We start from the raw sequence: 25,635 nt of genomic DNA, 5'->3' as shown, positions 1-25,635 counted from the left end.
GTCCTATACACTTCCCCTCCTTTTTGTATGGAAAATGACCTCACTATTGATTTTCAAATACCTTCTTAAGCACACAGCTCCCTTGCCCATGGCTTTATAAAGAACAGTTCTTCATAAAAGATTTCTCTCCTACCCAAAGCATGCAAACCTTCCAGCAAATTTTGATCAGAAGTATTCTTGCTGTGCATTAATCAGGATGTAAGAGCAATGGGGCAAGAAATAAGTCTCAACTTATTTCACAGTGTCAACATCATGATGAACACAGTATTAGGTTCAGAGCTTTTGGCTGCTGCACAAACTAGACGGAAAACCTCTGGCCGAATTCATACAGAACTCTGACATGGCTTCCATTTGTACATCAAAGGTTTTAGACGTGGCCCACTTACTTGGGACAGATATATGGCTGAGGCTAAGTAAAAGCAGAAGCTGCTTGAACAAAAGTCACAAAATGCGTCAGTTTTCACAGCTCCTCAGTGGCACGATCATGATCATTATCGGTGCCAAATGTTGTTCTTCTACAAAGGCATTGTAGGATCAGCAGCCTCCCATTGCAGGTCTTGATGGATACTTAAAGAAGCACCATTCACTCTGAAACCTGACATCTCAAACAAATGGTTTTGGGCTCCCACAACCAGTGAAACTGTTAAGCACAATAGGTTGTGTTGCACAAAAACAGGGACAGCAGCTCTACATGTCTCAGCTTACAAGCATCTCACGACATGACTTGAACTGGTGTCACCTTCTCCTACGAATTCTTGGAAAAAAAAAAACATTCTCTGAAAATTAGTCAAGGTCCACAGCAGTTTTCAAAACAAACAGTAGGTTATAGGCTTTCAGGAAACAACACTGCTCTCAGCACAAAATCAATCAGCAAAAAAGGTGTTAATGTGGGAGCCTGTGAGTCTCGCAAAAAGACATTCTTTCTTGAGCACTGTTCTCACTTATCAGATGCCAAATTTTTCGTATTAAGCATATCCAGAACTTAATATATGAAACTGATAAATCCTTCATGAAGTACTAGCAAATATATTTACACAAGATTGGGGTTCACACAAAGTCAGAAACTTTTGATCTGGATTAAGTCTCGCATTTAAATGTACATTGCAAATTTCGTGTGAGCAAATGGGGTTAACTTGGTTACAATCTATCTTTGGAGAGCTGAAATAGGTATTTAAAGAGATAGTATGGAGAGAAAAAACCCAAACAAATACGGTAGGATTTAAGAGGACTAAAACCTGAGTATATATCAAGATAATTCAGTCCACATTCTAGTTAAAACAAATATGGCCCTGGAATTCAGCCTATATCCTAAAATTATTTCTTTGAAATAATACATTTATTCTTCCGTATCCTATTTTGGAAAAAGTGGAGAAACCAACATGGTACAATGTGAGAAAAAACTAAGTTATAAGGGCAAATTGTCTACAAATTCAGAGGTACTGGCTGTCTAGACTAGGAGAGTAGCTTGTATTAGAGTATTATTAGGTAATAAATACATTTTTAAATAAAGCTTTGTTTACTCAAGTGTAACAGTATTACTAACATTTCCTGATCATGCTCAGTCCTCACAGGGAACCCAGGCTCAGTTGCAATTGGGATTTTAAACACTGCTGGTTTGAGTCTGTCTTGCACTAATGCAAATGTATGATGCTGCAGCCTCGATGCTGCTTTAACGTGGCCTTTAGCAGGGATGAGAATCAGTCCCTGCCCTCCTTACTTCAGCTACACATGAAAGTTGCACTGTCATAAACTGGGCTGCATCCATGCAAACCAGTTTTCATTCCCACTCCAAAGTGAGCAGTCACAGCAGCCAGGAGGCAGAGCAAAGCCCAAGCAGACATATGCCGATGTTTTTGGGTGCTCCTCTATCTGTCCTCCCACAGCAGACCGTCATCTGTCCTCCCACAGCAGACCGTCATCTGTCCTCATCAGTCTTCCGACTTATCTGCTGTCTCCCACTCCTCTGGGGTTGGGATAAGCAGATGTTACTTCCATGTTCAAGTGCTGGCAAGCAGCCCGGACTTGCCCTTTTCTGCTCACGTGTCTCAGGAGCCAGTAAACCTACTGAAAACTTTTTCCTAGGACTGAGTCCCGGGATTGCCATGGCCTCCACTGCTCCCTAGAGAGAGACGAAGATCTTGGAAAACCAGGGATGGGGAGGCAGGCTGGCCTGAAGACACCGCAAGGCTGAGGGCTGGGTTATGAGCAGCCCCCAGGCAGACCCGTAGCACAACAGAGTGTGAAGGCAGCCTGAGAGGCAGGCATCAAAGGAGAAAAATGGGTCCTTTGACAGTACTCCTGCCTCCTGCCCTCATTCTGAAGCTCTCAACTGGATTTTGGTGTGGAGACATCAGCAGAGATCCACCCTTCACCTCAGCATGGGCAGTGGGTGAAGGGATGCAGAAATGGTGTGATCCAGTGACTCACCCCCTGGAAACGCACCTGACTGTCGGCAGCACTCAGGTGTACAGCAGCCCTGGGTTGCACAGGTAGAGCCCCACACCCACTGCTGGCAGCCACCTGCCCCCCAAAAGTGGAGACACACACTGCAAAGGTCCTGACAACACACTGTCAGTGCTGCATATTATCTTCCTTGCTTCGAGTGGACATTCCTCCATCAGTTCCTCTGGGCTGCCTCTCCCCTTCTGTCCCAGCATGCACAGCCCTTCCACATCCCTTTACACGTAGCGAGTGGCAACTTCACCATCAGGGAAAAAATAACTAAGAAAAGCAAAATAATACCTTGCCAAATGAACACGTTCAAGTGAGAACCCACCATTCCATAATTCAGCTCTATAGTACGCAGCACATTGCAATAGAGCAAGCAATCCATTCAATTGTTAGCATGTCTTTTAAAGGAGTTAATTTTCACAAGGCATTTCTTTACCCGTACAAATCCCCAGAAAGGCATTTCTCTGTCAGTGAAATCTTACAAAGGTGTTTGAGACTAGAAAAAGTATTTAAATAGCCTTTATTTTTAATAGGTACCAGTGTAGAGATAAAGAAAATGCCCCCAGTAAGTGAAGTCCAGGTAGAACACACACACACACAGAGTTATTGACAAGACATCAATGTTGTTAACTCCTGACCTCCCTTACATTACCTCAAATAAATAGGAGCATTATGAGCATATCAGCTCTTGAAAAAACGTGCAAGGATGACGGGGCTCAGAGAAAGGACTCTGGTTTTGCAGAGTAAGAGGGGCTCCTCCTGGACCTCACAGCCACACACAGCATCAGGAGGAACCACTGGTAACACTGCAATGCTCCTCAGCCCCACTGGAAGGCAGCTCCCTAGCTGTTTCACAACAGGGATGAGGCAGAGTGCTAATGCAATCACTCACTTGTTCCCAACTCCTTACATTGCCCTGAAATTGCTTTTCATCAGTCCTGTAGCCTAATTGTCTCCAAGCTGTATCCCCAGCTGAAATGCAGCTACTCTGTGCCACATGTCCTGCACAGCTACCAGCCAGCCCTCCATCTCCTACAGAGGCACACCATGCAAGCCCTCCCACTGGTGTAAAAAACGGAAGAATGGAGAAGGTGAAGTAGGACCTGACATCCCAGGAGTCTCCCAAGAAGGAATGAGAAATTGGAGGATAGGAAATTGAGGAATGGATTTTTTTTATTTATTTTTTTAGTATTGGTATTTGGAAATTGAACAAGTGCTCTCTGGTTTTTAATCCTCTCATCTCACAGGTTTTAGACCAATGATCTGTGACAACCCTTGCCCAACACATTGCCCCGAAGATAACCCAGGTAACGTAACTGATGAATACAGCAAGACATAACCTGCTGTGGCTGCAGACCACGCTCCACTCCAGCAGGAGCCTCCTCTCAAAGGCTGTGGGAGCCTCAAGGTCCGTCATCCTCGACCACAAAGAGCTGAAGACACCCTCCCTGCAGCGCACCACAGTGTGCCCCAGCAACTCCTAAAAACCCCCTTCAGCCTTGCACACCTGAGCTTTTCCCACCCCTCCATCCCAAACAGGGGCTGGGGTCACATTACCACAGGGCTCCAGATGTCCCTGCAGTTCCTTGCAAGCTGAGAAGCATGGCTCTTTCTCTGCTGCCTCAAATGGACAAGCAAAAGCTCTACCTACCACCAGCAAAAAATGCTTGGAAACATGATGGTTTGCTTGGGAAGCTAAGCTGTTGTCAAATAAATGTCAAATACACATGGGGAAGGAGTTGGTGCCTATCAATGGTGCAGTCATATCCCACAAGCACAACTGGAACATCGGGAACTGGTACAGCCATGCAGAAGCACAGTATACCCCATCCTGACTTCATCTGAAGCAAGTTAGAACAAAACATCTCACTCTGAAGGAAAATCCCCTTCTGTAGACAAGCCACTTTTTAATAATAAGTGCTAAATGGACTATTCAAGCAGGTAATTAATGTTAATTAACATATGTCAGGCCATAAATTGGCTAAATGCACCTCATTTTCCAAGCTTAGTGTGTGGCAATGCTCAGGAAACTGTAACAGAACAGTCTAAGTTTACAGAAACACACAAAAAAAAGAGCAAATAAAAGGTTAAGTATAATTTTCACTTAACTCATGGTGTGCTGAGCCAGCAATACCAAAAACTGCGTAACTATGCATATTACTTGAACACTTCATTTTGCTCCTGAACCGCTGCACTGCACATGTATTGTCAGCCCCAAGAAAAGCCACAAAAAAAAAAAACAAACAACCCACAACAACAACAACAAAAAACACCACCAAAAAAACCCCAAACCCTGCAGTTCCCCGAGCCCTGTGTTATCAGGTAGGCTTTTATCAGGATCCTCACTATGTGCTGCAGGACCTGGATGTGCCTCCTGTCCCAGACCTGTCCAGGCCGCAGTCCATTTTCAGAGCCGAGTGGGAAACCACAGGTTACTGTGGCAAGGGGAATGAAACAGTGGCAGGAGAATGCTCAGATCTTGCCCTTCTCCAGAGAGAGTGCCTCCAAGTGTGGAAGGCCTCCTGCCTTTAAAACAAATGAACATTGCCATTTTGTAACTCTGCCCTTGGGCACGTTTTCTGTGACAGAGATAGTAACGATGGTTTTAAAAAAGTGGGAGAGAAACAAGAACATGCAGAGACTTCAGTCTAAGTAGCAACTTGCATTTGGAAACACTTTCAAACAGTTTCTCCCTTGGCAAGCCGCCACTACACCGAGACCCACTTTAATTGCATTGCAAATAAAGAACAATCCTCACAAAAGATTTTTCCATACTTCCACGCAAAATAGCTGGCTGCCAAAATCTAGCAGGGCACCTTTAGGAGGCTGCCACCTAGAGAAATGCTTTGGCTGTTTATCCGCAGTTTTTCCTTATCTCCAAGGCAATCCCTTCGGCCTCCCTTTGAACCCAGCACACCCATTGTAATTTTCTGGGGTGATTTCATACTTCTTCACCCCATCTACCCCAGGCAAGCTTGCTGAAAACCACCCAGCCATTGCAGGGGGATGTGGTGGGGGCTGCCCCAGTCCTGCCTGCCTTCTGCAAGGGACAACACCAACTCTGGGTTTCTACTTTGTCCACGTCAGCACAAAGAGTTTTCACAAAACCACCCAGCTAACCCTAATCACTCGCCTTTCTAAATGCACCAGCACGTGCCCAGCCTCCCCTAATCTCCCAGGATTACAGCAAAGTAGCGTAGCACCACCAAAATGACCCGAATACAAAATGGCCTCACGTGTAAGACACTGCTTGCTTCACCAGAACAAAATCAGGCAGAGAATGGACGTCCCAGGGCAGCAGTGGCAGGACATCTCTCCTCCACAGCCTGATAGCCTCAGACAGTGTTTGTTCAAGCCAATACAATACAATGGATATAAATGCCACTAAGGTGATTTAATTTTTATTAGCATTAACTGTGTACTTTTTAAACACACAGGTAAGTGTAAGAGCCAACCTCTGACTCTCAAGCTTCCTATTTTAAATATGCTCAAATATTGACACTAATAAACCTATTACAGACAATGTCAGTGTTGCATGACTGTTTTAGGTAACCTTCTGTCTCTGAAGAACTGAGGAACATTGATTCCAGCATTTATCAATCAGATCTACCTGACAGCAATACTATCCAGCATCGTTGACTGGAGGTTTCCCATTCCCGTCAAAAGTTAAGTTTACCTGAGTCTGTGACTCTTTGCAGCTGATGACATTCACCAAGGCGACGTGTTTATGTCTGCATTTAACAAGTCCTTCAGCAGAGGTGCTCCTCACTGTCACACTGTGCATCAAACAATGTCAATGATTCTGGGTGAGCTACTAGGTCTCTCGCTTACTGCTCTAATAGCTGTCACCTGCATGCACAAGCTGGGGAAAAGTGAGATCTTTGATGTACATTACAGATATAAAATAATAATGTGCGCTAATATCTACACATAGTTTCTACTGAAAAGTTTAAAAAGTTATTTGTTACTGTGATACTCAAGTACACTCCTCTTTGATGCAAGAAGCTTGTTATCTAGCGGTTTCAACCACTAGAACCGCACATCTCTCTACATTGCTCAGCACAAAATTCACTTGCAGATGTTCCTGCATATTTTGTTAAAGCACAACATAGTAAGGCTTTGATCAGGTAAGATGCTTAAGCAGTAAGTTTAAGCACACAAGTAATTCCAGTGAAGTCCCAAGGATCCATTCACATGCTTAAACCTATGCTCTCTTCGGTAGATCAAAACTTTAAATAATCAGGCTACAGTTTGTAACTCAAACCCTTCTGTACAGATGAACAAGGTAGCTCAAAAATATATTTTAAAAAAGGAAAGTAAGAATATAATAGAAGTCTGGAAAAATATTCTTGCTTGCAGTTAACTGGGAAACAGAATCTTTAAATTAAAAAAAAAAAAAAGAATGACAGCAGAGAAAAAAAAATAAACTGATGTTTTACATTGCCACTCCTGATAAAGACATCGTGTGCCACACCAAGAAAGGAGAAATAGGAACAGAGACTGGTGTTGCTTCCTTTTTACATCCTTTGCAAAAAGACAATAAAAAAAGTCAGACACATCTCGTGTATCAGCATCTGGCTAACAGATTTAGACATCTGTCTACATTGCTGGCAAATTTCTCAAGCCTTTTCAAGTCTCAATAATTAGAGAAGAGACTCATGAATTTGCTACACTGAAAGGACTGTAGCCCTTTGGTACATACTGGCCAATAAAACAAGGTGAGGAATGAGAGAATGTCCATGCACGAAATTTACAAAAATCTCCCCCCTTCAAAGTTAATATCCCAGCAGCTAGTGTTTATCTTTCATGGGGAAGATGAATGCAACAGGGGTAAAACAAAATACGCTTCTAACATGAAAAACAAATCAAAGCAAATCAGCTGCATTGAAATTTGGGAATTGCTGGTATCTGTGTATAAAGGACAAGATTCATAGTCTTGCCATAGCGCTTGACAAAGAGGAAAATAGTCCCCCTAGTGTACTCTTCATGTAGAAAAGTCTGTTTCACAAGATAGTGCTACAAGAAATTACAAAATAACATTCTGGGAAGAGATATGGAATTACTTAAGCAATAGTGAAACCGGGCACCTCTACTATATACATGGGTGTTTCAGTTTTCTATTTCAGGATTATTAAAGTGGAGTGCTGCACCCTAAATATTTGGAGGGTAAAACTTGTTTTTTAAGTCGGCATACTAATTTTGTGACTGCAGGATATCGACAAGGGTAACAGATACTTGAATTCGGAAAGGCGGATAGAGCCGGTCGGTCATTGAGGAGCTCTGTTGAAGTAAGTACCTGGAACAGTCACCTGGCATAGTACATTTCACAAAGGTGAAACCAGCTCACCCTCAGATCATTTCACCACTCCTGTGTTCATAAACATAAATACTGACCCTCCCTAAGTATTCAAGACAGAAGCAGATATTGAAACACCCATCGAAACCCTCCACAGTGGTTTGGAAGTGTACGGGATTACGGGATTCTACTAAACCAGGCTGCCCTGGTACACAGCAGTGTTCAGGGCATGCCAGCTCTACAGCGATGCACCATAAACTACTGCCCCAGTTAGCTGTCAGACACTATTAGGTTAACCAATGTCCCACCGGGGCCAAGGAGAGGGGTGAGCAAAGAAGATTGTTGGGGGGGTGTATTGGGCAAACCTTATCTGAATTAGCGGAAACGTAATATACGCCTTCATAACCACATCTGAAATAGTCACTTCTGCTTTAATGCCCTAGGCAGAAAAAAAAAAAAAGTGATAGTTGTAACTTTCATTTATAGCTCTTAAAATAATTGTTTTGAGGAATATAATCCCAGTTATGTTTACGGATAATGGCATTCAGCACATCTCACTGAAAACAGTATAAATATTTCATATATAATAATACATAAGATAATAAGACCAAGTTCTCCTCTTCCCTTTGTTTAAAATAACATTTTTCCCACTCAGTGCCAGAGCAGAATATCATTAAATGGGTTTGCTGCCTTCAACAACGAACTTAGCTGTGTAAAAATATTCTGAATTAAGACACACACACACAAAAAAGCCTTCTAATACAGAACTATGTTCTGTTCATTTAAAGTCTCAGTGTAACTAGCAATCTGAAAAAGTCTAATGTGAAAAGCTGACAATGGTCTCTGAAAAGCTGTATTCATTACCTGTGAGGGAAACAAAGATGATAATAACAAATAATGTGTTTTAGCATCAGAAGACTAAGATGGAGTCTCTATTTAAGTGTTGCCTCTGCACAAACTAATCTATGTTCCAGCCAAGAAATTGAAATAGTCCTCTTCTCAATGTATATGCATACTTTAAAAGAAACTCTAGCCCTGCCAAGGAATTAAATTTTGCAGTTTTGGATGCCTGGCAAATTACTAGCTCCTGACCTTCCCTTTGCCCCTTCCAGTATGCCCCTACCACCCACGCACAACTGTACCCACAGTTAACACGATCCAGTACCTTACCCTAACTTCCAGAAACAGTTCGCAGTCATTAGAGGCAGAATTTTCTGCTACCACTGTGCTTGCCATCTCCTGAGAAAGGTCATCCTGAAGGCTTGTGAGAAACTTCTGAACTAAATTATATCAGAAGAATCTCAAGGGATCCAAGTTTTTAACATTTTAATTAGCTCCAAGTACCAGTTAATGCTGCTCAGCAAAGGAATCAATATCAAATTAACAGCATAAATTGTCAGAAAAATTGTGACTGTATTAAGGATACTAATCAATGTAAGCACTTCACATTATGGCCCAGATCCTGCTTCTGCTTAAGTGAAAGGGAGTTTTGCCACCAAAATCAGAAGAAACAGTGTGAGCTCCATTGTTCAATGTCGCTGTTTGAATCGGGTATCAAAAATTTACTGAAAATTCAAAGTACCAGATAAAAAGGCTGGATTTGTCATAGCAGCTGACATCTAAAGCCACTGATTCTGCGTGAAATCAAACAACTTATGAAGGCACAGGCTGTCATTGGAAGATGTAACCCTTTATTGCACTCCATGTTGCACTTGTAAAGTCAGATCAAAATCCAGCACCTAACACAGATGCAAAAGCTGCAAAAAGGATCTGTATTTTTAAAAGCCTCGTCTTGAACCAGCTACGCCACCAATAAACTTTGTGTTTACATTTCCCCCAGCCTGAGACAAGTCTGTCAGTGAAATGCTTCCTTTACCGTGCTTCATTTGGGAGGTAAAAATCATACAGCTTCACTTCAATTCCTAACACCAAGTCCTACTCAGGCACCAAATACGAGACAGGGCTGCTAATACAGAACCTGCCTGAAATGTTTCACCTATACAGTATTTGTGACCCATTTGTATACTGTAAGTTATCACCTGGTCCAAAGCTAAAGAGATTCAAAATTGATTTCTCTGTAAAACAACAGAACTTCCTGCCAAATTTGCCTTCAGCCATCCATTCAAAAACTCAGGGACAGATGCTGCCAGTATCGGCCCTCAGCAGCAACTGAATCATACCGGGATTTCCTTCTGCAAACAGTACCGATATCAAGCAGCACCTGCATTTCTGTATAGCTGCAAGTACGTGACATTTCAGCGTCCAACAGACACTAGTAGATGGATATGGAAAAGGAGGAGAAAAAAGCAGTTCTGGAAATCGCTTCAATGTGCTTTACGTGCAGCACCAGCTTCTGGTAGGCCTTATTACACTTTGTCTTGAGGGTAAAACCCTGCCTGCCTGCAACGTGCTTTTGCACGCGGTGAGTAAACAAGCCACAAAAACACTTTTTTTTTTCCTCACTTATTAAAACGGTAGTAATCTCAGCTGCTCACTGTCGCAGTGCTGGACAAAAAATACTGGGCTATCAGTAGACGGTGCCCTCATACACTGGCACTGCAGGAGTCACAAACTAAGCACTCCCGTGGCTGAACAGCCAATAACTCCATGCTTTGATTAACTTTATGAAGAAATGTCAAGACATGAATTTCCTTCTATTGCCTTTGAGGAACGCGTGGGGAAACCATCGGGGTTTAAAAATAACAGAAGTCATTCAGTATTTGAGCTTAGAGACTCAAACTGACCACGCATAAAAGCAACTCTGCTTATTTCCAGCATGAGTTACACCAAAGGTAATTATAACTTTAAAAAAAAAAAAAGAACAAAACCCACACATTTTAAAAATACTTTTCCCCCCTCTCTCTTTCTCTTTCCCTGCTTATGTGCTTGTGCACCAGAGAAGCCAGCTCCGCTCCAGCGTCTCCCCAGCCCCCTGAGTCAGGAGCCCTCACCGCTTGCACATAGCAACAGGAAAGAGACAAAACTTTTCTTACCCCCTCCCTTAAAAAAAGCAAAGGCGACAGGGCGACCACCACCAGCAGGGCCAGCACCAGAGCCTGGCCGGCTGCCGTCGGGGACAGAGCCTAACACCCCGCTCCGCTCCGCATCCTCCGCGGGCAGCGCGCCCGTCGGGGCGGCGCGGCGAGTTCGCCGCGGCCCCGGGATCCCGCCTCACCTTCCAGCCGGCCGAGCTGTTGCTGTCGCCCTTGTCCTTGAAGTAGGGCACGCAGCGGACCATCCAGTCGTAGATCTGGGAGAGGGTGAGGCGCTTCTCCGGGGAGCTCTCGATGGCACGGGTGATGAGGTCCGCGTAGGAGAGGTTGCCCCACGCGTTGCGCCTCGACGAGCACTTCCTCGGCGCCGCCGCCGGGCCCCCGCTCAGCCCCCCGCCGCCCGCCGCCGCCGCTCCCCCCGGCGAGAGGCTCGGCCCCTCCGGGCCGCCTCCGGGCAGCGGGGCCAGCAGCCGCGCCGCCTCCTCCGGCACGGCGGTGGCCGCCGCCGCCGCTTCTCCGCCCGCCGGGGCCGCGCTGCCGACGGTCATGGCCGAGCCGCCCCCCTCCTCCTCGTCGTCCTCCTCCTCGGGGATCATGGAGGCGGCGTCGGCGGTCGGCTCGCCGGCGGGCTTGGCTGGGCTGGCCTGCAGCTCGGGCCTCTGCAGGGGCCAGGTACAGGAGCGGGGGCGGCTCTGCGGCTCGAACTCGGGGTCCAGCTCCACGTCCAGGGGCGAAAGCGGGGCGGGGGGCGACGCCTCTGCCATCTTGGCCTCCCCCGCGGGCGGCTGCGGGGCGCTGCGACGGGGCGGGCGGGTGGCCGCCGACCCCGCTCTTCCTCCGCCGCCTCCTCGGTGCCGACGGGAGCCTAGCAGGCGCGGGGACGCCGGGCGGGCATGCCGCGCTCCGCTAAGGGCTGGCCGGCTCTCCGCTGCGCCCCGAGCCCCGCTCCCCGCGGGCGATGCGCACGCCGGAGCTGCGAGCGGGGAGAGAAAAGGGGAGGGAAAGAAAAAAAAAAAAAAATCAGATTAGGAGCCGGAGCAGCCGCGTAGGGCTGGCAGCGCGGGCCGGGCGGTGCCGGAGGTGCCCGCGGCGCTGCCCTCCGCGCCGGCGGAGCGGCGGCCGCTCCCGCGATGCGTGTGTGCGTTTGTTTATGTTTCACTCCATGCGGATGCAGAAGTAGCTCCAGCAGGAACCGCGCTATATCCAGCCAGGAGAGGACCCCCCCCACGCCCCCGAGCTCGCTCCCCGGCGCTTCCGCAAATATCTTGCCTTTTGGGGGGGTGGTCCTTTGCGCCCTCCCTCGGCAGAAGGGCAGGGAGAGGGGTCCTTCGGATTACGCCGAAGACTTTTTTCTTCTTCAGAACGCCCTAAAGGGAGCCGAAGTCTTAGCATACATCCAACTGCACACTAGCGTAAGCCTGTCACTTTGCGGTGCCCCAAGCCACACGCAAGCAACCCCCAAAAATCTCTCAGCCGACGGAGCAGGGGGCAGGAGAAGGCCACCCCAGGAGCTGGTCGGTTAAAAATAATAATAATAAATCCTTCTTCTCGCAGGGAAAAAGCAAACAGAACGGGAACAAATCGCCAGTCTTCCAACAGGTCCAGAAGCTTTAAGCCCTCCCTAGGGCTGCCAAAGAGAATAGGTTTTGTTCCAGCATCAACACCACATTCATAACCTCCTTGCTCCTGCTGCTGCCATCTTGACAGTTTTTCCCTCCTTCACTTAAGTCATTAAAAAAGCGCAGGCAGACGAGGCAGGGAAAGCCACATCGGGAGGGGCGGGAGGCAGCGGGGGGTGCTGGATCGACAGCCACCTCCACACAGGCAGCAATCGAGATCCGAATTCACGGGAGGAAGAAGCAGTGCTGCTGCATGGTTCCTGCTCCTCCTGCTCCTGCGCCTTCAGCTCCGAAGAGCCTTCCCTTTAAAGGCGAAGGAAGGGAAAACGGCACAGAGCCCGCTCCCCCTGCGAGCAGCCGGCGAGAGGCAAGCGATCCGCCCGCGCCCAGCCCGTCCGCCGCCGCAGCCCGCCCGAGCACCCTGTCACCCTGCTAACCGCCGACTTCCACATCCCTCCTCCTAACAACCACCGGCAGCAACACAAAGTTATAGACACACGCAGGGAGCCTCAACCAAACCGCACGGCACGGCACGGCCCGCCCATGGGCGGGCGGTGCCGCGCAGGAGCCGCCCCGACGGGGCGGGAGCGCCGGGATGGGGGGAGCCGCCGGGGCTGGGCGGGCTGCAGAAGCTGCTGGGACCCGGGGAGGGTAAGGCTTGGCTGCTCGGCGGCCCTGCGGCTCCGGAGCCGTGTCCCGGCCGCGCTGCCCGGCTGGCGGGAAGGCGGCGGTGGAAAGCGCTCAAGCCTCTCCAAGCAAACCCTTTTTAAGAGTTGCATTGCTCCTGTTTCTCTTCTGACTTGTACTCGTCGTAAGTTATTGGTGTACGAGTTATTCTGGTAAATTCGTAATTTTTTGAAAACTTTAATTCCGCCCATAGGTGATACCGGGAGCATGTTCAGACATGTCCACACATGAGCATAATCCCACTGTGCCTCCTCCTCGGAGGCTGTGCCCTAGCAGAAAGCCCTCCAAAGTAGCTCACTCGAAGACATAGTTAATTATGGATTGAATAAAGGGGTGACCCACAAAGACATGGAACATAAAGCTATTAATACAGATGTAGCTATAAATACATTATATTGCAACGTATATGCATCAGTTCTCATCCAGCTTGGTATCGACCTAGAGTGTGGACTAGGTTTAGTCCAACAGTAGCGTTGTCTTTGATACGAGATACAGACAACTGCATGCTTGAGAAACAGGTGTGCTTCTGAAGCATTGCTGGATAGAATTAGGAGGCAAATTTAATTGTTCCTGATGTATTTAGCATTATAGACAAGCAGTGAGATTTGAAAACCATTCAGTTTGAATAGAAAACAGCAAGGCCCTGATCCTGCATGCCTTATATGTCCGGCTAAGTAAGGCCTAAGGCTCTCAGGATCTAGTTAAGTTTTGAATTCAAGTGACACAAGTTAGGAATAGTTTGGCCTGATTTTATTACAAGGGACAGCATTTCAGCATGCATACAATTAATCCTCCATTATCTAAATATAGTAAGAGACACTGAATTAATCAGAATGAATGCAGGTTCAAGTAATGGAAATAATTTTCCATTACTGCAACTCCATTTTGGGTCACAATGTTGTGCCCTGCCATAGCTTTTGTTGTAATGTGGCCCCTTATGGGAATGCAAGGCAGCTCAAAAAGACACCAGCCACTCTGCAACTGTGACACTGACATTGGCATGTATGATTTAGCAGTTGATAGGGAGGAAAACTGCAGTAGCATTGAAGAGTCAGGAACCAAGATCAGATGAGAAGGCACAGTGAGAAGACGCTTAGTCCAATACCACATCTCTGAGAAGCCTCTCCTTGTGGCTTTCAGCAGTTAGCCAGAGAAGGTCAGCTGCAGAACTAAGACTGACTCTCAGCCCTTTCCCAAAACTTGCTGCTGCTTGGGGCTGATTTTGACCAGTGCAGAAACCTCCCCATGGAGTACTTCCTTATGTCCCAAGGTTCCAGAGAAGCCTAGCACTTTGACCTTGGGCTCAATTAGAAGCTGAAAATCTAGTCCTAAATGATATTATCAACTTCATTTATTTATTTATTTAATTGGCATTGCATTACTCTACAGCATTGCTATTAGGTCTCATTGTACAGGGTGAAGGCCCCGCACGTGGTAAGAAATGCTCCACTCCCTGGTAGAACTGCAGTCTAAGTTAGACAGGCCAGGGCGGGAGAAAGGAAATAAGTAAGTAGTAACCCTATTAAAGAGATGGTGGACTGAGGCACCGAGCAATTACATGACTGTGCTGAGGTCATACAGGAAGCCCGTGTCAGAACTGAGAAATAAAACTGGATCACCTGAGTACGAGCCTTGGGCCTTTACGGCAAGATTATCTGCCCTCTTCAGAATTCACTGGTACATCAGTCACACAGTCTTTATCATGTCATGGAACCAGTTCCTCATAGCTCCATGCAGCACGTTATGTGCCCATAACACTGCAGTTTAGAGGTGTAATTAAAACCACAGCATAATTTTTCCTACACATTTTACTTACAAAAAGTGTGTGAGCAAAACAGAAAGACACAGAATCTCCTCTTATGGTTGTTCCACAGCTGGACCCACTGAAATACATATAAAAACTGATCAAAATTCAATCTAAAGCCTGCACAATTTTCAATCTCTTCAAGTATTTTAATGACCCAAGGGTGAGATTTTCAAAAAGGCTCCATTTATGGGAGTTTTATCTCTGACTTAAACAGGAATAAAGTTAGGCCAGCCCTGAGGCCATTTGAAAACCATGCTCGCTTACTGTACCTACTTAGCCTGTGAGTGTTTCAGGGCAGCACTGCCTCTTCCTCTGCATCTCCTTTTATCTACTGTCGCCACTCAAGTTGATGTTGGGAACATGTGTGCCTATCACAGTATCTGATTGCATGGATCTGGCAGGGTCACAGTCACGCTGCAGCTAGAGAAGCTAGATAAGTGCAGGTGACATTTCTGGCTTCACCTCTCTTCTTACACAAATATCTTACTGCAGATAAGCTTATTTCAGGTTGGAGCTGCAGTGGCATAGATGGTAGGAGACTTGGAACTTTTTGTCACTACATTGTTATAGAAATCTTCTGTAAAGTTTAGTATTGCTCAATAAACTGATATTATATTGGAGTTATGTTAAACAGCAGCTGCATTGTCTACGTGGACCTCACACAAACAAGTATATGATAGGTTGTTTTGTAAGGCACCTGCAGCCTGGTCTCTGAGAAGTTCATGTTCCCTGTGATAACCCTGTCTACCCCTCCCACCTACCCTGTGAGAAAGCGGCTCCCTCAATGTATTTTTTATTCTTCCCAGAGCTCCCTGTTACGCCCTTTAAACACAGACTGGGCAAAGGGCAATAGGTTTTGCAGCTGATTCAGAGCAACTTTGTGTGCTGATTAGAAAGAAACATCATCTATAAACTAGCCAGCTTCATACCCTGAGACTTTAACCTTTCTGCCCAATTTGGCTAAAACTGCCTAGCGGGTTCTACAGTTGTTATGGAAAGATTGGCAGAATGGCAGATACAGAGCAAGGGTCTAATTTGTGCCGTGGAAACATGAAGGGTTTGCCAAAGATGGCTACAGAGTTCTGACTATACAATTTTCCTCAAAGTGATGAACAGCAACTTAAAGATCACTTGAAGTTGGACTGCAGCCTGTGAACTGGCTGACTGACCATCATAACAGAAAGGAGGAGAAGGAAGAAAAGTGCAGTAGCAGAAGGAAATGATGACATTACTCTCGTGGAGAAAACAACTCTTTCCTCAGGTGATCTTGACAATTTGGGGACTGAACTCCAGGACTGGAAGCATCCAGCTCTGCATACACCTAAACTTGAGCATCCACTGCTGAAAAATTCTTGACCCATTTCTGCACTGTGTGCAGCACAGAGACTGCAGTCACCCACAAACAGGACCACCTTTCTGGAACAAACCATGTTTACAGTGGCACCTTCAAAAAACCTGGTCAAACAAGGAGCTGTGAAGCTGAGCAAGAAAACTCAACCCTACAGCTTCAAAAATTGTCATTAAAGTGGCCTCATGTCTGCGGAAGCTGCATTGCTTCACAGTCACACCTTGTAGGTTGAGAAAGATTCACCTTCTTGTGGAGAAAAAACAGTGTTTCGCACACTAACAGCCACAGATAGTAGCGCACAACTACGTTACCAGCTCTCTCAGCTTTACTTATGAGACCTGCAGTACCTGGTGCTTTTCTGAAATCCCTCTTCTTAACGTCCCATTGAAGGTGCATCTCAGCTTCTGTTTTATACCAATAGCCAAGTTCCTGACGTGCCATGGATGTGACCCAAGCATACTCTGAGGGCCAGGAAGAAAGGTGGGGAGCAGGGGGAACCAAACACCGAAACACACCTAATTGTGTGTTTTAAAACCTTTTTTTTAAACCTGCCTTTTAAGCTGACATTGCTCAAAAGCTTGCTGCTTCATAATTTTTGAATAGTCAGAGGTACATGCAATTCTTGAGTTTATATCATAATTTTTGAATAGTCGGGGGTACCTGCAATTATTGAGTTTATATTGTTAGGGTGAAGTCAAACTGATGAGATCCAGCAAGGAATTCCACTCTTCTTTTTTTTTTTTTTAATTCATCTTGGGCTATATATATATGGAAGGATTAGGATTTTATGTATTTAGTCATCTTCCCTTGCCTCCTGCCCCATCAGGACACCTCCACGGACACGGGACAGACGGACGGACTGACAGACAGACGGCTCTTCTGCTTACCTTGGGCTAGTCCGAGTGGGCAAACTACCCCGCCACCAACTCGCAGAGCAACCCGGCCGCATCCACTTAAACCCGTCTCGGTTACCTCATGTGGGCTTAATTATGCCCACTTATCTGTTAATTGCTCCGTCATTATAACTTAACGCCTTCCTCCGCCCACACGGCGCGGGGCGGGGGCGAGGGGGGGGGAGCGGCGGTCCTGGCCCCGCCCCCGACGGAGGCCCTGGCCCCGCCCCCGACGGAGGCCCCGCCCGCCGCGGTGGCCCCGCCCCACCAAGCTAGGCTGCGCCGCGCGAACCGAATGATGTCATGCTCCGGAGCCGCGCGTGACCGCCGCGGCCCGCCCTCGCCGCCCATTGGCCGGCGCCCGTGGCCCGTCAGAGCAGCACCGCCCCCCATTGGCCCGCTCCCCCGCCCCGCCGCCGCCCCCCGCCACATAATAAACAATCGAGTAGAATGCGGCGGGGGCGCTTCGGGAGCTGCGTCTTGGCTCGGAGTCCGCAGCCGTGCGGGGAGAAAAGCTTCTCCCGAACGTGCCGTGGCGCTCGCACGGAAAATTGCCTTCAGCCAGAGGGTACTGCTGCACCGAGGACCAAGCCGAGCCGTCTCTCGGTTTTCCCCGGCCCCCTTGTCTCAAAGCTAAGTTGTGCCAAGCTGCAAGTGCCCTCCGGACTTGGGCTCCGAGGCGGTGCAGATCTGTGTGTGGTGTGAGGGAAGGGTCTGGGTGGGAACGCGTCTGGCAGCCAGGTGTGCAAATGCAGTGTGCCAAGTGCCCAGCGATAGGGCAGCGATAGGAAGACCTGGAAGCTACGCCTCTGAAACTGTGTCAGTGTTGGTTGTCTTCAGGGGACAAAAAATGTCCCAGAGGTGGCTGTCCTGTCCACATGATGCTGTGCAGAGAGATGCAGCCTCAATCCTTGCTTCGATGTATTGGTTCTCACACGGCACAGCCCTAAAATAACCACCTTTCACAGCCCTGCATCTCTCTACCTGCGAACACGAGTCACACTTGTACAGCAGAGGATTTAATCGGGGATCAGGTGATGAGAATCGGGGCTGCGGGAAAGGATTTACCTTTGCTGAGGCTGGCAGCCTGGCCTCTCCTTTGGCGAGCAGGTGCCCACATACAGCCTATTTCACTTCCTTCAAAGAATTAATTATTTTCTCCTGTACGTGGCCCCTGGAGAAAGAAGTCTAAGCACCTCCCTCACACTGTCATCCTCTATTTCCAGCACTTGCTCTGAAGGTGTGGGTCCTGGTCCTTTTCCCAGAACTTCGTGTTTTGTTCTCTGACAGATGTTCAATGTAAAGTACATTGACACACTTTGAAAAGGGACTGTTCCCCTCCCTTCCCCATGGCAATGTTATTATTTCTAGGTCATGGCCTCTCCTTGATTGCACCCCTGAATCCCCACCCTCTCCCCCAGGCAGCAGTACGGGTTCAGCAGGCTGGTTGAAAATGGAGTGCGTGTTAGGCCAGCCTACCTCCCTGGTAAGATATTCTTCTGGAAGTTCAGAGGGAGGCATCTGAACCCTATCAGGCAGAACAAGGAGAAGCTGACCTTGTGTCTCCTGGTGTGGGGGGCCCTGCAAGGCATACAGGGGGAAGTCCGTCCCCCCCACAGGAATTCAGAAAGGGTTCAAAGGGGCTGGTGAAGTGTTAAGCAAAAGCAGTCAGCGGCTTAGCACGTGGTGGGGAAGTCGATTATAAGTACTTGCAGCTGGTTCTCTCTCTCACACCCTGGAGGAACTGGGTGACTGCTGACTCAGGAGCTGCATCAAGTCAGAGGAATGGGAGGGCAGTCATATTTCTTGAGTGCCTGTGACACACTGCAAAGCGATGGGATAGCAATGGGCACCTCCTACTTGCTGTCCCGTCTTGGAAGAGCGATCACAGCAGCATGCTATGAGAAGCTGGAGCCCATTGGTATGTGCTGGATGTGCTCTGGAAAGGCTGTGCAGCCGAGGCCATGGGTCTCGTCTTGCGTGAAAACGTGTCTGAGCTCCGAATTCCAGCATTGGGCCAGGGGGGAAGACAGGCACAGAGCTGCCCAACGTGGGGTGGTTCTGGGTATGTGAAAGGCAGAATGTCCTGTATCTTGGGATCCCGACAACCTAAAAATAGTACTCCAGAGCCTCCAGGATTAGGCATGAGTTGAGCAGAGGCTGTTGGGAGGGCAGTTCTGAACTTTAATGCCTCAGTTCTGCCCTAGCCCTGCCTCTGGTATTAAAGACATTACATTCCTTGCCGCTCATGTGAATGTGACTTAAACATGCTCAGGTCAGGCAGTTATAGCAAACTGCCCTGCAAACTCCTCCTGGAATCTGAAAAGTTGAATTCTTCCATTCATGCGCACCCTTGCCTGGCTTGCAAAATCATTCCCTTCAGTCTAGCAAGCTGCTGTGTTAAAGCTGTGCATCTGGAGTCGTTCACTGCCAGTTTACCTGTGGAGAGGCAATGATACCAAGACCGAGACCTGATTTTATTTTTTTATTTATTTTTTGGGGATACCATTTAGTGAGAACATGTAGTTGAATACATGCTGAGAACTGATCTGCTGAAGAGCCTGCTGTTTCTAAACACAGTAGCAACTCTTCATAATAGGCATGTTTAGCTTAAAATATATCAAGGTAGAGGTATTATAAGCCTTGTTTAACCCAAACAGATTTTTTCCTTGGAAGCAAACAGGGAAAACTGGGGAGAAACTGTCACGGAGGTCTGACAGATGTTCAAGTATGTGAAGCTTAAAGAGGAACGTGTGCTATTCAGTTTGCTCACAGACGCTTTGTGACCTGTGTCTTTGCAGTAATGATGACACAAGCTTTTTTGAATAAAAGGAAGAAATTAACTGCCTTGGCTAATTGTACTCTTGCTAGCGAGCTAACCAAGGACACCATTTGACTGTGAAAATTGTTGGTGCACCCAAATCCCTCAGCTGGGAAGAATATCTGGGCTGTTCCCAAATCTGTGGGTCAGAAGGGCTATTTAAAAATCTTCCTAATTGGAAAATTAACCACTATTACTTTAAAACAGTGGTGCACTACTTTGAAAAATTAAGACCATATGGAATCATTTATTACTTTTCAGTATGTATTTAGTCTCTGTACAATTTTATGTACTTGCTAATGCATAAAGTCTTTTGGAACAGGAATAAAGCACCACAAAGCATGATTTAATAGTATAGGGTCACCAAATCTGTTTCAGATTACTGGATGTTTCAATCTGCTGAAAAGAAGGGGCTGTCCCTGAACCAATGAAACAATAAGAAGGAAGGGAGGTGAGCTCATAAATCTGAAACACTTTGGAAATATAGTGCACATATCAACAAAAACTTTTAAAGGATTCAGTGGGGATTTGGTCACATAAGAGATAAAATTATGAAACAAATTATATGAAGTACCAGGAAAGTTAAAACAAAGTCAGTATTAATAGTATAATACTTGGTTGCAATTTAAGGCATCTTAATGAACCTGAACAGTACAGGCCCACATAAGCATGTGACTGTAAGAGAAAATAGGAACAAATAATCTGGGAGTGCACAAAAGTGCTTTTGTTTGTAGTTCTGCAGTCACTGGAAGTGCCTATTCTATTGGTTATTCACAAACACCTCTGGCTCTTTCTTCCAGAAATCCTATCCAAACGTTTTTGTTCTGACTTAGAGGAGGACTTTGTGCTTTGGCTCTTTTTATGCAGTTCAGTCTTACGGCGTCCTTCCTCTGGCAAGGGCCTGAAATGGGTCTGATGCCTCAGCTGCCTTTTTTTTTTTTTTGCAGTGTGACGAGCTGTGGGGCAATCTTTGCTCTCAGGGCCTGGGCACTTTCCTTTCACTGGTTTAGCAGAGATCAACAAGAAGAGGCTGAGTCTGAGAAGTTAACCATGCATGGTTCAAACCACCTGGCAATGAGCTCTGCAGGCATAGGAGGCAACCTTTCTGCCTTTATCGTGAACCTGAGAGCAGTATAACCATCTGGCTAGTTATAATTTAACAGAAACCCCGTTTTTTATCTTGCTATGGTGGTGTGCTTTCTTTTAAATGTCATCTGTAGAGTCTCCCAGTGAGTGGAGAAGTTTTGCTTTGTATTTCTTACAGATACTGACAAAAACTAGTCCACTAGATTACCATAAACCTAGCCATATTCTTTCTTAGAGGCATGAGCAAGCTGAAAAGAGTTTGCAGTAACTTTTATACTTCAATCAAAATATTTTTCAGTATATATTTGTCATTTTTAACCAGTAGACTAATTGACTGGTTATTTTATTAATGTTGAAATCTTACAATTTTAGAGGAGTTATTAAGCAAGTAAATTAATCTTCAGCTTTCCTGTGGCACTGAAGCTTGTTCATCACTGTTGTGCTTTCCATCATTCTTTAAAACCTTGGTAATCGATAGTGGTAATTTCAAATAAGTTCAGATCTTTTGTTCAAAATAAACTAAGCATGCATGCATCTTCTGAATCAGCACCTTAATGTGACCTCTCCTGTCTGCTCAAATTATTAAAATCAAAATAAAGTTCTTCAGACAAAATGAAGCCAGTTGAATGAATACATAATAAGGATTAAAACAAATACCATGAGGAGTAATTGCTGTCTTCGATTAACTTTCATCCAGTCCATATATCTTAGCCATTGGAAAATCTTAAATAAAATCTTCTTTAAAGTCCTTTCAAACTTTTTTGAGAGTAGTTGTCAGTTTAGGCATGTATCCCAACTTTAACTTGTACGTATGGTAAAAATATTACTTGCCCATAGATGGCAATAGCATTACATTGCTGAATTAGCCCTCAGCCTATGAAATGAGGGTGTGATGGTGGTGAACATTAACCTTGGGAATGGAAAAAAAAATCTTGCCTTTTCTTTTTCTTCTTTTTTTTTTTTCTTGTCTGCAGCAGTGGCAATGGGCACTGTTCTATTTGCAGGAATGTTGGGACTAATCATGTGAGAAAAGATCCGGGAGTGATGAGGCAGCATATTTCCCATGTCTGAGGTCAGGATTTGTTCTGTGAAGCTGACCTTTAAAACAGCCTGAAAATGAGGAACGTGGCACCAGAGAGCAGAGCAGGAAGCATGAAATGATGTAAGATATGTTTCTTCTGCATATGAAATACTTTTTTTTTAAAGCTCCAGGTTTGTGATTCAGCATTTTCTGCCACTGAGAGAATATAAGAAAGGGGAAAATTCTGTAGCAAAGAGAAAGTCCCTATTGTTCTAAGCAAAATCTAATAAAATATTAGCCATCAGGTATTTTTGTTCCCTTCTGCTGAGTTGGGGTGGAGATTATATTTTTCCCAAGTCACTCTCCCCTCAACCTCCTGATCTGAGAGCCCTGGAATTGAAGACAAAGTTTTGTTTAGGCACAGCCTGGACACCTTGTCTACATGTAATGGGTGTGAAGTACCTCCAGCTTTGTTGGCATTGGATTCCTGAGTGACTGCTGTTTCGACTCTGACAACTGACTGCAGGACAAGCCTGCAATGAGAAAGCTCTGGGGTGCTGGTGCTGGGTGGATGTTTGGTGCAGGACAGGCAGCCCTGCAGGACTAAAGCATCAGCCTAGGTGAGGTTGCCAGCCTGGGTTTGATCCCAGGTGCAAGGTGATGCAAGACCTCAGACACAAGCCCCCCCCTCTGAGCTTATGCAAAAGTGCCTTTACTGCCTTTTCTTCCTTATTTCTTGTCTTTTCTTCCTGTGCCCTTCCTCTTGCTGAGATGCACCAGGCCAGATGCATCTGCTGGATGCCCCAGCCTGTTGCTGTCTCTCTGGTCTGAGAAACCCTGCTGACCTGTTTAGAAGGAGAAAGTGAGGAAGCCATTTCATCCTTCTCCCTCCTTGGAGACTGGTTCTATGTTAAGATGGCATTTATGTCTCTTGTTAAAGGAGGTGGCAGCTTTGGGGAGCACTCCCAGGTACCAGAGCTCAGCTGTGTCCATGATGAGACTGGTCCCTGGCACAGTGTTGGCCCAGGCTGTTAGCACTTTACAAAACAATTCCCTGCTATGAACATAAAAAGTCTGGCTGCAGTTGCTCCACTTTGATGGGTAAGAGAGTTTAACAGCCTAGACGTGGCTCCTCTGTGCCCATTGGCTAGTTTATCCCTATGGATGTGGCCTGGGGCAATCTGTGCTCAGAGTGGTACCTGCACAAGAACAGCTGCTTTCCAGTGTTGCATTGCATCATGGTGAAGAAGCAGGGAGAGAGCCTTGTCATGCTTTCTTTTTACCTGCTGAGTTGGCAGCACCAGCAAAGGTGAATGATGGCTGGTTTTTGGTTGCTCCAAATGGCAGACAGAAGGAAGCCTGCTTGCATCTGCCTCAGACTCTGAATAGATTTCTTTTTTTAAGAGTCCTAAGGGACAAGCAAATGGATATGAGCATGTACTGTGAGACCAGCACTGGGATGGCTTGCATGTTATAAATTGATATTGAAAAATGGGTGGTGGAACATTAGAGCCACACAAAATGATTCAGAGCCTGAAGAAAATGCTTTGCAATGGGACACATGAAGCACTTGCTCTCTCTACTTTATCAAAAAAGGCTGAGCAGGGAATTGATTGTGATGGTGAAGGAACTTTCTTGGCAGAAAAATATCAGGTACTGAAAGGCTCTTTAATCTAGTAAATTATGGGAATGTGTTGCAGCAAGCTGAAACTAGATACATTCATATGAAAAACTGGGCGCAAATTTATTGGAACGAAGGTGGTTAATCACCATAACAAGCTGTCAGGGTGTTTGGTGCATTTTCCAGATGTGTCCAAGCCAAGATGGGCCTGTTTCTGATGGGTGTGCTCTAACCACAGTTAAAAGTGTGAGGGACACTGTAGTCAAGTCTCAGGCAAGGTAAGAAAGTGAGGTTTGAAGGGCTGTGATATGCGAGAGGTCTGACTAACAGTTCCAAAAGGAGCTGTGAAGATCTAATGGTTCCTATCTGTCCTTAACCTCAGAGAGACTGAGAAAAACAGCACTTAGCAGGAAGTGGAAGGGAAGAATCAGAATGACAGCCTCACCACTGGCACTTTTGTGTGCCCTCTGTTTCTGTAAGGACTTGATCTTTCACCTGCTCAGGGTTTTACTAATGTTTGCTCTACACCCATCATAAGAGCAGCCTTTCTCCAGTGCACAAGCCCTCTGTACAGATTGGCATTGGTGCCTTTCATCTCAGGAGAGCATGAATAAAAATTTGAGATGCTCAGTGGCTCATATGGTAGCTCAGATAAGCAGTTTTCTTTTTTTGCCTTTTTTTAATTTCATCTTCTTCAACTTTGGACTTACCTGTCCTTCACTTGCCTGTTCTTCACACCTTCCAGTTTCCCTAGCATCCATTTCCTCATACTGCCTTTGCCACCAGACTCAGTGCACTTTGCTGTGTTGATACTCTCTAGTGCAGGATGTCTTAGAGGGTGCTTCTTATTCATAATTTGACAAAACCAACCCTGTCTTTCTTGCACAGATTCACACCAGATGGGTATGTCGGTGATGTGCTGTGTAGATAAAGAGCTTGTCAGGAACTTTTTGATAAAGTGCCTTTCATCCAGAAGTACAAATTTGTAGCTGCTGTAGCTATTCACAGGAACATGCTATGGTATCTTGGCAAAACACCTGCAATCTGTATCTAGACAAGTGCTCTAAGCTAATTTTAAAAACAAGACTTCTCTCCTAGAAAAGCAATTGGTGGTGGAAATCAAAAATTTCTCATCTCCTGTTGCCTTTTCCAGGGTCCCAGTACTTTCTACTTTCCTGCTTATTCCGCATCTCCTTGGGATGCTGCAAGTACTTTATTCTCTCAGACCCTAAGACAAGTCTGCTGGTTTCTGCTTGTTTCAGAGGGTAACTGTGCACAAAGTCAGAGTTGAAACAAGGCAAATGATTTCCACATGGTGTCTATATCTTCAAATTGGAGAGACATGGATTTGAAAGGTGAACTGTTTAGTGGATAAGGCATTGGCTGGATGGATGCAGCCAGAGAGTTGTGGCAATGACTCCATGGAGTCTATGTCTAGGTGGAGGCTGGTGTTGAGTGGTGTCCCTTGGGGTTCTATCTCTTTAGTATCTTTATCATGGATATAGCAAGATTGAGTGCACCCTCAGCAAGTTTGCGGATGACACAAAGCTGAACGATGCAGTTGACACTCCTGAAGGATGGGCTGCCATCCAGAATAACCTGGACAAACTTGAGAAGTGGGCCCATGAGAACCTCATGAGTTTCAACAAGTCCGAGTGCAAAGTGCTGCAACTGGATCTGGGCAGTCCCAGACACGAGTACAGGCTGGAAGAACTACTTGAGAGCAGCCCTGTGGAGAAGGACGTGGGGGTTCTCATGGATGAAACACATCCTGGGCTGCATCAAAAGAAGTGTGGTCAGCAGGTTGAGGGAGGTGATTCTGCCTCCTCTACTCTGTTCTCCTGAGTCCCCACCTGGAGTGCTGCATCCAGGTCTGGGATCCTCAGCACAAGAAAGATATAGACCTAGAGGAGGGCCACAGGGATGATCAGAAGGATGGGGCACCTCTCCTACCAAAACAGGCTGGGAGACCTGGGATTATTCAACATGGAG

At 46.3% G+C, this 25,635-nt stretch overlaps 1 protein-coding gene and 1 long non-coding RNA gene across 2 annotated transcripts in view; one reads left to right on the top strand and one right to left on the bottom strand.

Annotated features, from left to right (window-relative positions):
* The window catches only part of FOXO3 (forkhead box O3), an 89,164-nt gene extending 77,353 nt beyond the window's left edge, over positions 1-11,811 (bottom strand). The window contains exon 1 of the mRNA XM_027634279.1: positions 10,923-11,811. Coding sequence (XP_027490080.1) covers positions 10,923-11,504 — 582 coding nt within the window. The 5' untranslated portion in view covers positions 11,505-11,811. The remainder of the gene's footprint in view (positions 1-10,922) is intronic.
* A 5,981-nt stretch (positions 11,812-17,792) lies between these two features.
* Positions 17,793-21,931, top strand: LOC113943023. Its single transcript, XR_003526160.1, has 3 exons — positions 17,793-19,015; positions 20,294-20,366; positions 20,863-21,931. It is a non-coding gene; the product is annotated as an uncharacterized LOC113943023 (long non-coding RNA).
* The last annotated feature ends 3,704 nt before the right edge of the window (positions 21,932-25,635 follow it).

The sequence above is a fragment of the Corapipo altera genome, unplaced genomic scaffold, assembly GCF_003945725.1.
Source record: "Corapipo altera isolate COAL_440 unplaced genomic scaffold, ASM394572v1 2b, whole genome shotgun sequence".
Lineage (NCBI taxonomy): Eukaryota > Metazoa > Chordata > Aves > Passeriformes > Pipridae > Corapipo > Corapipo altera.
Note: the sequence above shows the minus strand (reverse complement) of the source record. Positions and strands in the feature narration are given on the sequence as shown.